The sequence below is a fragment of the Heliangelus exortis genome, chromosome 5 (assembly GCF_036169615.1).
Source record: "Heliangelus exortis chromosome 5, bHelExo1.hap1, whole genome shotgun sequence".
Lineage (NCBI taxonomy): Eukaryota > Metazoa > Chordata > Aves > Apodiformes > Trochilidae > Heliangelus > Heliangelus exortis.
In genome coordinates, this window is record NC_092426.1 from 26839941 (window position 1) to 26854272 (window position 14332).

Here is a 14332-nt window from a genome sequence, read left to right on the forward strand (position 1 = left end):
TAAGGTGTTTGGTCTCTAAATTCAAATTTAGAGAGATATATGCACAAAAAAATTCATTGGTACAATGGCAATGAGAAACCTCTTTTATTTTTCTAGTGTTAATTAAGAGTAATGACTGGGAAGGGGGTACAGAGAGCTTCTGTCAGAATGTGTGAAATAAATTGTTTTGCTTCTTACTCTTGGTAATGCATATTAAAACTATACTTAAAATATGTATGGATTTTAAAAGTATTCAGTTGAGTGTTACAAACGAAACTGGAGTGTTGCATATTGTTTAGTCTTTAACATCTCTGGTGTGATTTTTTTATTTTAAGGCTTTCTTCAATATGCAAATCGTATGGAAATTCTTTAAAAACATCGTCAACTGTTTACAGACATAAACTTTATGAATTACTAGCAGTATTGCCTCCAAAGACCTATGAAGGTATGTATTTCCTTACAGAGAGATACTTGCTAAAAATACCAATTTTAACCCACTCAAGGAATTTACCTTCTTTGATGCTTAATTTACTTTCCGTTGAATCCTAAATCAAGGTATAATTTTAGCATAAACCAATTAAATCTAGTCCATTAAAATAATGTAATTGCTTCTTGTAGATTTATATATTATAGTTATATTAATCTGATTCTGTGCAGGTTGTGGGTACAATATTTGTATTTAAAGAAAAGAAATTAAAGCCTGGGGATAAAATAATTTTTCAGAAGCAGAATGTAACTAGCAGTACTTAAAATCTAATTCTCTAATCCAGTAACTATGCACTGCAGTTGCACAGGTCTAACTAAAACATTTAATATCTTGGTTATCTTGGGATTTTCATGTGAATATAGTTTGCCATAGGCAACTACTTGGACTTAAATCAGGAACCAGAGTGTTTCACAGTGGTGAGGAGCAGTACAGGGCATCAGGACAGAGATAATAGGGCTGAGCCAGCCGCTGAATTGGCTGCTCCTCGGTGTCATGTAGGGAATGCTTACTCAAATGATCTGCTCCATCTAGTGGCAACTGCTAAGTAAGTCTTCATAAGGACAAATCCCTTACCTCTGCCTTCAAGTCGGTGTTGCACTAGAAGTCTGTATATAGCACTTGAAGCATAGTGTGTAATATTACTTGTGACTTGGACTTCAAAGACTGAAACTGACACCTCCATCTCTTACAGCAAGTTATTTCTTTGGTTCTTTTACTACAGGGTCAATGTTTCATAAAATACGAATATTTGAGTATGGATGGGTTTGGTGATTTCTTGCTTTGGGATCTTTGCATATGGTCTGACTTTATGGAAAAATGGACAGTATTTTACAGTGTCACCTGCAATTCTTAATCTTGTGAGAGAGCATCCTAGCTGAGAATTCTGCACTCTAGAACCAATATGAATGAAGAAAAGCTTAAAAGGTTTATACATCAGTGGTGATCCTGCTGAAAGCTTTCTAAATAGCCTTAGAATCTAAACCATAGTTTGGCAGATGTAGTGTCAGAGTTTTCACCTGATTTTAGTACAGCAGTATAAGGAAAGAATGGAAATGCATATATTGCGTATTTTCCAAGGCTTATATATTTTAGTGTGTAAGTATCTATCATTTAGAACTGCAAAAAGTTTTTAAGGTCAAGCTTGAAACAAGTAAATTTCTTTCCATATTATCTCCAGTATGACAGCTTCATGCAGAAACAGTATATCAATGCAAATACTATGATTTTAAAAAATAGATTATTTGGGAAAACAAGAGTATTAGGGAACCCAGGGTGCTTTTTTCAGTGTTTGGTTTTAGTCATTATCACTAGGAAAAATAGTAAGTGTACTCCTGAGTTGCACAGCCTGGCACATTTTGCATGCATCAGTGACAGACTGAAGGAGAAGCTTTCACTAGTTCATGGTTTTATTTATTTTCTTTTAATTTTCTTCATTTTGGGTTCTGGAAGCTAGAAACATACAAGTTGTTTCTTTTTGAGAAAATCACTGATGGGGACATTTACTATGGGTTGTAACTCAAGTTTTTAGTACTTTTAAATATTGCTCAAAGCTTTTTTTCTTTAGCAGAAGAGGAACAAAACAAAATACCCACCAAAATGAAAGTTGGAATCAGATTCTTTATTCATAGCTCTAAGCCTCTTTCTCAACTCAGACCTTGAGATTTCTGAGGCCTGAAATACCAGGACTTGTTTAGGGTCTGCTTGGTTTCTGTCTTTTTGCTTTCTGTCTCTCTGATGTTTCTCTTGCTGCCCTCTGTCATCAATAAAAATCAGTATCTGCTCCAAGCATTGTGAAGGCTTGCTATGAGTTTGCAGGAGTAGTAGATGATTTTGTGCATTGTTTCAGCAATGACTGATATGAGAAGAATGTATTAGATTAACTTGAACATCAAGGAAAAACACTGAACATGTTGTAGTTGCTGCCTTCTGTCATGTGTGAATGATTAAGACTTTGCAATTTTAGCTGGAGCAAAGCATGAACTTCGTAACCTGGAAAGAGCATATTCTGTTTCTAAGACAATGATTTATATTCTTGATCATTTTCACTTTTCATTAGTTTTGGTTGCTGATGTACTCATGTTTTTCAGGTTAACAGATTTCTTTTCTGTGAGTTAATGTAAAAATTTTAATTATTATAATGTTTAATTTGATAATTTCATACAAATCATTTCACTAGTTTGAATTTCAATTCTTAGATTTGTTGATCTTTCGTGTGGTCTGAAATAATGTATTTTGTCAGACAGCTCATTAGGATTCTTTTCATTCTTCAGCTTTTTGTGCTTGTTATGTTCCACTGTCTAAACCATAAAATTGAATACAAGCATTCACTTCTCTTACTTAATAGGATGAGATGAATAGCTAAAATGCTGTTCCAGCTTTCTGGCTCAAAATTTTGAAATGGTGTACATTGTGGTAATATTATGTGGCATGATGGCCAAGTTTCTGGTACTAAAATTAATGATACGTTAGTTAAAAATTGCTTAGTAACTCAACTAAATTATAGCAGAAAATGTGTTTTCAAAGAAAGGGTTTTTTTCAGTTTTTTTCTTTTAATTGTGATCTATGGTAATTAATAAAAGAGCAGCTTCTAGTTGGTTTTAAAAATTATTTTTTAAGGCTCAATTTCTGTCCTTTTCACATGCTATCTGTGCATCTTGGAATACACTTGTTAGTGCTAACCTTTTACATTAGATTGGAGTTAAGCATGTGAGGAAAAATTACATACTTGCTAATTAGTCAGGGAGGCAGGCAAAGCAACAGATGCCTACAGAGGAGAGAGAGGCTCCTGGGGACAGGAGGTTGGGGGTCGGGGGGAGAAAATAGATTTAAGGTTCAGGAAGGGTAAAATAGCTGGTTGCAGCTACCAGCTCCAACTGTAGAAATAGTTCTGCTTGTAATTATAAACTGTTGGCAACTATGTTGTTCCACTTTTTGGAACTTTTGGGCATTGAAAAATGATGAGCAAATGAGTAATTGTATGATCATCTGTCAATAAAACTGAATGCAAAGTAGTGGATATGTGGGGTAAGCCCCCCCTTAATGCTGATACTTCCCAGGTACTGAGGACTTGACTTTGCTATCTTAAGTGCTCTGGAGGTAAATTCTTATGTTATATTTGCACAAAGAGCATTATGTTCTTTAAGATCAATTATGCAGTGTTTTTCAGCACAATTTACCTATCAGATAAATCAGACCTTTCTTGTCATGTGTGGATCACACTGGAATTGTTCTCTCAGTGCTGGGACTACTTTAATAAGCTAAGACAATCTAACAGGATGCCAAATGGTTTTGTTTTATGTATAATGTACAATCTCATCTAAAATGTTAGGTACAAAAATATGTAAAGGTTTTAACTAGCAGTGTAAATTATTGCAATGTAACTTACAGCAAACTTCTCATGCTTTGCTTTTTGAGTCCAAACTCCTCAAATAGGAGAGCAAGTTCTGCAGCATTTGGTTATTTATCAGACTTACGTCTGTTTTAAATTACAGCTGGCCAAGCCCAAGTATTCCTGCGCGTTTATGTAATACGTTCCACAACATTAATTTTCAGGAAATAGAATAAAACATGTCTGTGCTTGAAACTGCCTTTTTTCCTGTAATTGTAAATGTAACTAATTTACTGGGTTAGCAGTTTTATGGCATTATGCCTTCTGTAAAGGAAAAGGTTTCTGGTTTTCAGCTTTTAGATTGCTGTATGTGCTTAGCTTGCTTAACCTAGGTACTTCTCCATTCAACTGTTTGAAGACTTAAGAAAAATGTTATATAGCTGTTGCTATTTCAGTGCATAAACCTTGCTCCCAAAGTTGCTTGTGGCAAGTAATTAACCAAAAATTTTAAATATTTTTTCCTTTAATTTAAAGGAAGCTTCTGTGCTGTTCTGAAAGAATTAGTGGCTGACTTGACTGTCCCAGATAGCCAGATTGATGCCTCTACATTCTTGCTTCCACCTCTTTGTAATGAGAATGATCTCCTTTTACTTGGTCCCTTACTGCAGGAGAGTGACCACAGATTTATTGAAGAGCAGGTACTTTTCCATCTATATAATGGTAGAATTATATTTTCATACAATTCTATATGTTTGGGTCAGTGCTGGTTTCGACTTAATCGACAAAAATATGATTGTCACTTTTTTTACTTCTCACAGCTCCTTCTAGGTAACAGCATAGCTGGTGGCAGCCTGGAGTTTGATCCATACTCAATTTATGAGAAAGTTGCAAAAGGTGATTCAGTACCTAAACCACTACCTCCTGTATTGTCTGTTATCAGTGCAGCATCTCGTCTTTTTGGAGTTATTTTTTCCCATGTAGCAGAGTCTCACAGGTAAAGTGGTAATTGTAACTGCTGGGGAATTTGGGAGATGCTAAAAAATGGTCTCAGTGAAAACACAAGCAAACAATTCTGGAAAAATAATGAATTGTATAAGTGGATTCTGTAAACCATCTGAATAATATCATTCGGACTAAAAAATTATTAGCATTTCTGTTTGAAGTTTCTCACAAATAGTTAATATTACAAAATAGGCAGTGAGAGATTATTGTCATTACAATACATATTGTTGACCAAGAAAAATGTTTTGTTTAAGTAGCCAGATCAAAACAGAAGCTATTTTAAGAAATGTTATAGAGTTGTTAGTGTTTAATACATAGTTACTAAATGCTTTAGAACCAAAGGGGCAAAAGAGCTGGGAGGCTGTGGTAAAATATAATCTTTATCCTGCTTCATTCTTTATAAAAGTGGGTGGGAGGAAACGAGAGTGTGTGTGTCTTACTTAGCACAGTGCTGTCAAAGTACAAGAATGCTCGAAAGGGTTTGCAGACTTCTCTCAGTTTTGTGTATGTGTTTGTCTATCTTCCTACTGCACACTTGGCATTTTGTTTTGTTTCATGTTTATAAACACAGCCATTTCTGAGGCATGAAATTCCTCAAAAATTTTGCATATTGTTGCTTATTCTGTGTGCTGCTGTGTATTTTTTTTTTTTGTCTGGGCTTTTTTGCCCCTACTGTAACCAGGCTGCTTGTTGGCTTTCTTCATCTCTTTCTCAAGACCTCATCTAATTGCTGCAGATAACTGCATTTTCCTTTTCTTTTCCTTTTCTCTCCTCCTTTTTCAATTGTAAGCCAAGCCAAAATGCATCATTCCTATTCACAATTCTGTTAATGTAACATCTGTGTAATGTTATTTAGATACAAATGATTATCTGTGAATACATAAGCTATAAGGAAGGAAACAAAAGCATAATGTTCATTTTCTTAGAGTAATTACATATTCTGGTACAGAAAACAAAATTTTTTTTGTAGCAGACATGGATGCCAGTTGAAGGAAAATGCTCAAGAGTTAGGATAAAAGATGTGTTCCATCTCTGTTTCTATAATACATGGGCTTTGTTATGGGTTTGAAAATAAAAATTAAATTTTTTAAAAAAGCTTTTTTGTTTCCTTGATTTATAATTCTGTGGTTTCTTTTCTGTTTTTGTTTAAGGCTCCAGGTGCTAGAACAGCTGTTGAATTCCATAAAGAAAACAAAAGGATCACGGCAGCAAATAGTACAGCTCAATGTTGTGTCAGCCTTTTCTACTTCCTTAAAGGTAAAGCTCCTTTGTTTTGCTCCTTTGTTTCCCACCTTTTTTTCTCTCTCTTTCTCTCTGTTGCTAAAGCATGGCATCTGTTTGTTCAAATGTGTCTACACAGAATTTCTTATTTTGATTAACAGTCAAAGTGATGATGACTCCAGTTTTCTGTGGCAGTGTATTTTTTTTGTTAACGTCATACTTTTATTAAGTGCTGAAGCATCACATTTTTTGGGTTTTTTTTAATGTTAAAAAGGTTAGGGAAACCCATTCTAACACACTGCAGTATAGTAGCATCCATACTATTCTAATTCAAATAGGAGAGAGATGGAAAAAGTCTGTTTTTATAATTTCTGTCTTTTATAATTTCTTACTTGCTGTCATTTTTCTGGTAATTATGCACTGGTTTTCTTCTCGATGTTATTTCCTGAATTTTATGCTATGCTGATTTATTTTCTCCTGCAATCTATCCAATATTTCTTAAAATCAGAATGTTGCTATTATAATGTTGTGCTGTGTGTACTCTTATCTAGAGTTAAGACTTCTAACTTTCAGAAAACCAAATAAAACGAGGAATTTTTCAGATAAAAGGGGAAGAAAATGAAACTTCTGCAATCTTGTCATTTGTGCATGACTGATGGAAAAACACAATCTGATTACTGTATAGCTGTTTAATATATTTATTTTCTATTTTTAGCACTTGGCTAACTGCAAGGGAAGTTTAGGTCCAGAAGAAGTTAGAAGGTCTGCCCTGACATTGGTAATAGGTGCCTTGGAAAGCAATAGTCCACTCCTAAGATGTGCTGCTGCAGAGTGTTTGGCCAGATTGGCACAGGTGGTTTCTGACAGTGCCTTCACTGCTGGATTAGCTCAAGTCAGTTTTGACAAGTAAGTTCAGGAAAAGTGTGGTAAGTTAAAAGTGTGTGAGCTAATGAAAATGTCTGAGAAAACATAATGGGGGCTATTATGATATTAATTTTTAAAAGCTGATATCCTTTCACTTCAGAAATTAGCAGGGAAAAGCACCACCTCAATTCTGCATGTATTCCTTAGTTTTGCTGATCTTTAAGAAGATTGTCTAAGTAAGCATGTAGACTTTCAAAGCAAATTTGCTGCTGCTCTCGCAGTATCATTGAAATGTATTTTTGGTACTTCCTTTAACCAAGAAATGATATCTGAACATTGAATTTTTGCTATGTACCAGTGTTTAATAAAGTATTTTTCTGATTATGTACTAGAATTTCCATTTGTAGATGTTACATAGTATCAGTCTTGGTGATTACACTAACTGCTTTCTGTTTTTGAATAGGCTAAAATCTGCTAGGGATGTGGTATCAAGAACAGGTCATTCTTTGGCTCTGGGATGTCTGTATAGATACCTAGGAGGAATAGGTTCTACTCAACACCTGAATGCATGTGTTGGAATCCTTTATACTTTATCTCAGGATAGTACTTCTCCTGATGTACAGGTAATTGCCACTTACCTGAAAATATTATGTTGCAAATTAACTGATTCATATTCTGGAACTGATTCATATTACTTTCTTTCTTGTAAGAATAATACTTCACAACCTCTCATTACCTCAGGTAATGGCTGGAGCAGAAAAAGCAATGAAAACTATAGAGTCTGCTCAAAATCCACCTTCCAAGCAAGAATTTTGGGATATGGGAGGTTCTTACTTAATGGCTGATGGGGCTGATAAAGCAAATATATGCTGGCTTCAAAACCAATATCTGATGTTTTAGGAAATGAGTAATTTCATGTTCTCCTATATCTTGACCTTGACTAGATCAAACATAGGTTTTTTGTTTGTGTCAGTTTTTGTCTCTGATATGAAGTTTACTTCACATCATTTTTTTTGTCAAAGGGTTATGTAGTAATGAACAGCAGCTCTTCTATTTTTTGTAATCCACTTGTTCTTTCCTGTGGAACTATTAAAAAATTACAGAAAGTATAATGTATTTGAGGAATAATATTCACTGTTAAATTAATTTAGTATTAGCTACTTATTTTTTAATTAACAGTGGCAAATTTAAAATAGTTCTTTCATTGCAGAACATACTTGCAAAATATTACTTATTAAGCGTTGGATTCTTACAGCTTCTTTCTATAATCTCTCTTTGTCCCTTTGCAACCTAGAAGTGCAATGTTTATTGCACTCAATGACTGAATTTCACTGGAACTGTAAATTTTAAGATGTTATGTTTATCCTAGAGACATCAACATGACTTCTTCTCTTATTTTACAGGCATGGGCACTACATTCTCTGTCACTGATAGTAGATTTAGCCGGCCCCTTATATCACACGCATGTGGAACCTACCTTATCTCTTGTTCTCATGTTGTTGTTGACTGTGCCTCCTGCTTATGCTGAAGTTCACCAGAGTCTTGGTCGCTGTTTAAATGCACTTATTACCACTCTGGGCCCTGAGTTGCAAGGTATGCAATATACAATTGTGTGAGCTTTGGTTTTTGCTAAAGATTTTTTGAATGTGTAATTCAAGTTTTATCATCAAATAAGTGCATGCTAAGTTTTTTTCTTGTTGTAAGACAGTATCTTGCTGGCCATGAGCTTGTACAATCAAGATGATAGGGCTGCTAGTTTTACAGAAGTATTATCTCCTTTTGACATCTTTTCCTTTGTTTGAAGTGATTCTCTAAGGTTTCAGCCTTGGGCTGAAAATTTTTACATTTAGCCTGAAAACAGAAGGTATAAAAATTGCAAGAGATAGGAGACAGTTTATGTCTTAGTTATGTTGCAGATGTTGAAAATTTGTTTTAAATCAACTTTTCAATACCTGGACACTGAAATTTCCACACAACGATGTGGCTGATACTCATTGATAAAAGAGTGTAACATAGATACAGAAAGTATCTTTAAGAGGATGAGAGTTATGTGTGGCCTACAAAAATAACAGGTTATCATGTTTTGAAAAACATAGTTAAAACCCAACAAATTACCTTTCTTCTTCCAAATGCAGGCAGCAGTACGACAATTTCAGCCTTAAGAACTTCCTGCCTCCTTGGATGTGCAGTGATGCAGGATAATCCCGACTGTTTTGTTCAGGCTCAAGCCATTTCTTGCCTTCAGCAGCTTCACATGTTTGCTCCTCGACATGTCAACTTGTCTAGCCTTGTGAGCTGCCTATGTGTGAGTACACATTTACTGGTCTATACACTTGTGTTTTAAAATATTTTGTTCAGAAACACTTAAAAAATGCAGATGCTTCTTTAACCAGAGAGAGCAATCATTATGTAGGGATGAAGTGTTCTGTATCCTCATACAGGCAAGTATCCTCTATTTTTTCAGGGTTTTTTTCCCCAGTTTCTGCTTCTTTACAAGATGAGCACATAATGTAAAAATTTTAGCCTTCCAAACTACTGGCAAGTGCATTCTGCTGTTCTTACTAAGGCCAGTTGTCTGGCAGTATATACCACCCACTACAACTTTGTGCTGGATATTTGCCAGATATTTTTTATGTGGACCAATATTTTTCCTCTCTTGCTTTTTATACCTTAGGTGAAGGATTGATTTAAAATAATTGTACTAGTTACTGATAATTGATTTCATTGTTTGGCTTCTTTAATGATGGTGAAAAAATGTCCATTTCCCTCTTCTGAAATTTCAGTAGCACTACTGCTTCAGTATATTGACTTCTCAGTCAGTATAAAAATTTCTGGCATGTAGGTAGTAGACTAGGTCTTTGTAAAAAAATAAAATTCTCTTTCAGGCATATTCAACAATGAGTTGAGGGCTTTTGGTTTTTTTGTTTGCTTGCTGGAGCTTGCTTTTTTTTTCTCCCCCTTCCTCCCAAACTCTCTCGTTGATTATCTGATTATCTGCTCTTAATTCTCTGAGGAAAGGGAAATATTTTTCTGGTAGTTATTAGGCTTGTGTGTTTTCAAGGGCTAGCTAGGTATTTTGAGGCACATTTTTTTGCTTTTTTTGCTTTTTTTTTTATGAGGCTGTATAGTCTCCCTGTAAATCAGAGAGAAACAAAAAAACAGAAAATAAGGTATGGTGGGTTTTTTTAATCTCTCTTGTTAACACAGTTCTTATCCACATTTTTCTTGAGGTAGCAAGTAAGCACGTATTGATTTTGTATAAAGTTTAGATTCCTTTATTTTATTCAGTTTGACTGGAAACATGCCTGAGGGAGACAGGAAAAATTGAAGGAAAAGATCTTTCATGTGTTAGGCATGGATGTATTAGTTGCAGAAGAACTGAAACTCATCTGAAATGTTCTTTTATTTTAACGTGCACCAGCTATGATTTTCTGTTCTCTGAGTAAACACAATTTTTCTTGCACTGATAAAATCACAAGTCATGTAAGTCACTCTCTTACTTAGAAGCTGTATTAGCATTTGGGATCATGTACAAGTCCATGTAAAATATAATCTTTCTACCTTATAGGAAGTGCCTACTAATAACACAGGATCTTGTGATGAAGTTGTCTTGTCTACATGATACTGCTGATTTTATTGGTTTTACAAATTACCTCATAGTACTTTATACAGTACTTTATGAACTTTATAATATTCATTTAAAGGAAGCATGGCTCATGGCTGGAGTGTGTGTGTTTGTGCATCTGTCTATATGTGCATGTTCACCTCTACTCCAGAAATAATTGTGATCTTCACAGGGGAGGAGTCCACCAAAGTCAGTGGCCTTATGTAGATGAACTTTTCTCATTATTATGAACAGTTACAAAACCGTGGCCAATTTTGTTGATACTGACATTTCAGTAAACATCCATAAATCTCCCACAGGTGTCATAAACAAAGCAGGTTTTTGAGAGGGTGCTTTGTAGGCCTCCAAGAAGATAATTGCACAAGCAGACTTCTGCATTTGTAAAATTCACCATCCATCCACATTGTTTCTGCCCACTGAATAACCACCTTGCTAGGGAAGAAGAGTAAACTATTGGACTGGACCTGAAATCTGCTCTTGACTCTGTGGGTCGCCTTGCAAGGTGACCTTTAGCAAGTCATGCTCCGTGAATTTACATTTCTGCAAGTGCAAAACTAAGTGGGACTGTCCTTTACAATTTGGTTTGAAGGCTTAAATAGAAGTAGAGCATAAAAGCAGGGTGCTAGATATGTGGCTTTTATCCACATATCTGTGGATATTCAATGTGCATTGTTTATTTAAGGCAGAAACCCAGCAGAGGCAAGGAATCTGTGGTGAGATAAATCATGAATTATTTTTTTTATTAGCATTTGAACCAACTCCCCTCTCCACCCTTTTTTCCTAAGTTGTCTGGAAAATTTCTGTGGCTTCGAACTTGCCTTTAAAAATTCTGAAATAGACATTCTCTCTTTTTTTTTTCTTTTCCATTTTTTTTTCCTTTTTCCTTTCCCTGTCTTTTTCCCCCGCTCTTCCCTCCCTATTTTTTTTCTCTCTTGTTTTCTTCCCTCTTCTTCTTTCTCTTCACTAGTGTAGCTTTAGGCATGCCAACACAAAAGCTGCCTCTTCCACTTGTCTTCCCACCCCCTAGAGCAATATATGGTTCAGGTCCACAAACTATTTAGACCATTCAGTTTGTGAGTATGCTAGTACTAAGAAAACATGACTCCAGCAATGGATACAGAGCTTCATTAGCTCTTGTTTTTTGGTGTTTTTTTTTTTTTCCAATTGTGTACGTTTTCCTGCCATTATCTAGCTTCCCTTCTTCATCTTCTGAAAATATTCCTTATTTGTCAACTGGACTTTTTTTCACAGTGCTTTGCATCTGACATTGGAATTCTTATCCTGTCAGTTAGGTTCTTGGCTCCTGCAGAACAGAAATCATATGTTTTTAATTATGCCCAGCATTATATTTAAAGTATTGAAACACAATAAGTATCCAATGTCAGTAACTATGCTGTGCTGTTGTCTTGATACTGTTAAATTGCTAATTTTAGAGGCAGCTGGCTTGCAGTTTAGCTGTGTTCAATATTAAATACAAGATAAATAACTATGCAAGATTCTCAATTTAAGTGTATAGTGAATTCACATGTGGTGGTTTTGTGTGGTTGATATCACTGATATCTGTATATGGTTTTGTCATGACTGGTTTGTCATTTGTTTTTGTGCAGGAAATCTTGTTGGATTATTCTGTGTTGGTAGGTCCTTGTGCCTTGTTAATCCTAAACTTCTGCAGTTTGCAGTGGTGTGTTTTATTTATTTCATCTTTTATTCTTTCCTTTTAACCATTTTAATGTAATTTCTTTTAGCATGTCAAGTGACATTTGATTGTCATCTTAACCAGAACCTTTCTAACTATCTGCAGATGGCAGACATACATTTCATTTATGTGCTTAGTGGTGTGTAATTTTGTTTTTAACATGTTGAGTACAGAAAGGGAACTGTTTGTTCTTTTAAGTTTGTATGTGATGCTTGCATTTTCTGTCTGTTGTTTAGCCCTGTCCCCTGCTTAGAACATGAGAGAATGAGAGAGATGGAAAATGTGCATCTTGCATTATTCAGTATCCTGAATTGGATCATCTGGGTTTTCCGTATTAAAAATGAGCACGCAGTTGATGCATGTCCAACTTGCAGTAGAATGTGTAGCCTGCTTGCATAGTTGTTGCATAAAAGCCTCACTTGTTTTAAAATTTTCAATTAAAGTGTCTTGCAGACATGCTTATTGATTCAGGTTTCTTTTCTTTTAGCAAAATTATGCAGAGATAAAATCTTGATGTGTATTAAATATGTAATTTTAAATATTGTTGATTCATGTGAATCCATAGAAATTTGGAAGATTAAGAGTTTTGTTAATGTAACAAAGCTGAAATAACTTAGTTCTTTTTTGTCCTTAAGTTGTGCTTTTTAACTGAATGTTAACTAATTTATATTACTCATTTTTACTAAAATATATTGACCTCTTGCTGACAAATCAGGAGCATGATCTTACTGCAAGGTTTCCCTGCAGCAGACACTCAGCCCTGTCTATTTTAAGGGTGGAGACATCTTAGAGTACACAGTTTCTTAGTTTAAGAGAATAATCTTTTTGATGATAGCCTAAGCTTAATATATATATTAAAAAAAACCCAAAAACCTGCAGAAATCCTGGTGTAGCCATCTTGTCTGGCCACACAGCTAGTTCACTGTATCTTCTGGATCACCTTCAGAATGTTCTTAGAATTGTAAAGCAAGGAAAAAAAATCAGAAAGCTCCACTCTGTCTTGGGTTTTTAAAGTGTTTTTCTTGTTCCTGTAGCAATGAACCTTTTATCTTGTATTTTTCAGTATGGAAAAAAAAATACTGGCCTGGTGGTGTTAAAATTGGGTGCTGCTATAGACTTTTTTGCTAGAAACTGCTCAGGAGAGATGACCTGTCTCAGTGTGATACATTCACCAGTAGCTCTCAGTCCTTTCTCTCGCCTCTCCTAAAACATCATTTAATAATATAATCCCAGTCTACAATATTTTTTTGTAATGAAATTGCAGCAGTGTTCCCTCTGCCCTTTATTATAAACTTCTTTTCATGCATGGAGTTCAGATTTACTAAAGTCTGATGACTGTCACACCTTTGGTTACACTGGCATTTCTCTAGTTACATCTGAGAATGATTTGAGAAATTTTCTCTTGCACTGAGTTTTCAATCCCCTTGTATATACCCTGTAGTCAAAGAAAAGAGTTAATTGTTTCCTGGGATCACAGATTCAGCTGTTGCTGAAGTTAATGGGATTCTTTTTACTGGTATGAATGGGAGCTGGATCTGGCCCCAAACTAGTCTTGTAAGTTACCCTTGGAGGGAAAATGTTAAAAGTACTGATAACCTTTCATTTGGCCTTGGGGAAAAAAATAACATCAATTCATCACTTAGACGACGCTGACTTAACAGACTTGTTATAACAGCAATTATTCAGAAAATACCAACCTTACTGAGGTATTACTATGAAGGTTTGTTACCCCTTTTACTTTTTATTCTTGCATGTTTCAGATGAATCTCTGTAGCTCATACTTGTTACTGAGGCGTGCAGTGGTAGCTTGCTTGCGTCAGCTGGTGCAAAGAGAAGCTGCAGAGGTATCGGAATATGCTGTTGCATTGGTTAAAGAAAGCAGAGAAGATTTTTCTCCAGGTAATATATTGAAGTTCAGAGATCAGAGAGCTTGATAGTGAATTTTAAACATACTCTACTATTGGTATGAAAACTACACCCTCCCCGGAAGTGTTCAAGGCCAGGTTGGATGAGGCTTTGAGGATTCGATTTGTTTTTCCCCTGGGGTAATTTTCTTCCTGTTGTTAGTATGTTCCCATGAAAGTTCAAAGTATGTTTTGTATTCAGATTATTTAGATATGGTATTAAAGC

At 35.2% G+C, this 14332-nt stretch overlaps 1 protein-coding gene across 5 annotated transcripts in view; it reads left to right on the top strand.

The window, feature by feature from the left end:
• HEATR5A (HEAT repeat containing 5A) overlaps positions 1-14332 on the top strand; it is a 61807-nt gene that overhangs the window by 29808 nt on the left and 17667 nt on the right. For 3 of the 5 annotated variants that reach the window (XM_071746184.1, XM_071746182.1, XM_071746183.1), the window contains 10 exons: positions 315-424; positions 4329-4492; positions 4613-4788; positions 5948-6053; positions 6733-6923; positions 7345-7504; positions 8285-8474; positions 9017-9186; positions 12114-12140; positions 13963-14101. In XM_071746184.1, coding sequence (XP_071602285.1) covers positions 315-424; positions 4329-4492; positions 4613-4788; positions 5948-6053; positions 6733-6923; positions 7345-7504; positions 8285-8474; positions 9017-9186; positions 12114-12140; positions 13963-14101 — 1433 coding nt within the window. The remainder of the gene's footprint in view (positions 1-314; positions 425-4328; positions 4493-4612; positions 4789-5947; positions 6054-6732; positions 6924-7344; positions 7505-8284; positions 8475-9016; positions 9187-12113; positions 12141-13962; positions 14102-14332) is intronic. The other 2 variants (XM_071746185.1, XM_071746186.1) reach the window with 1 other exon arrangement.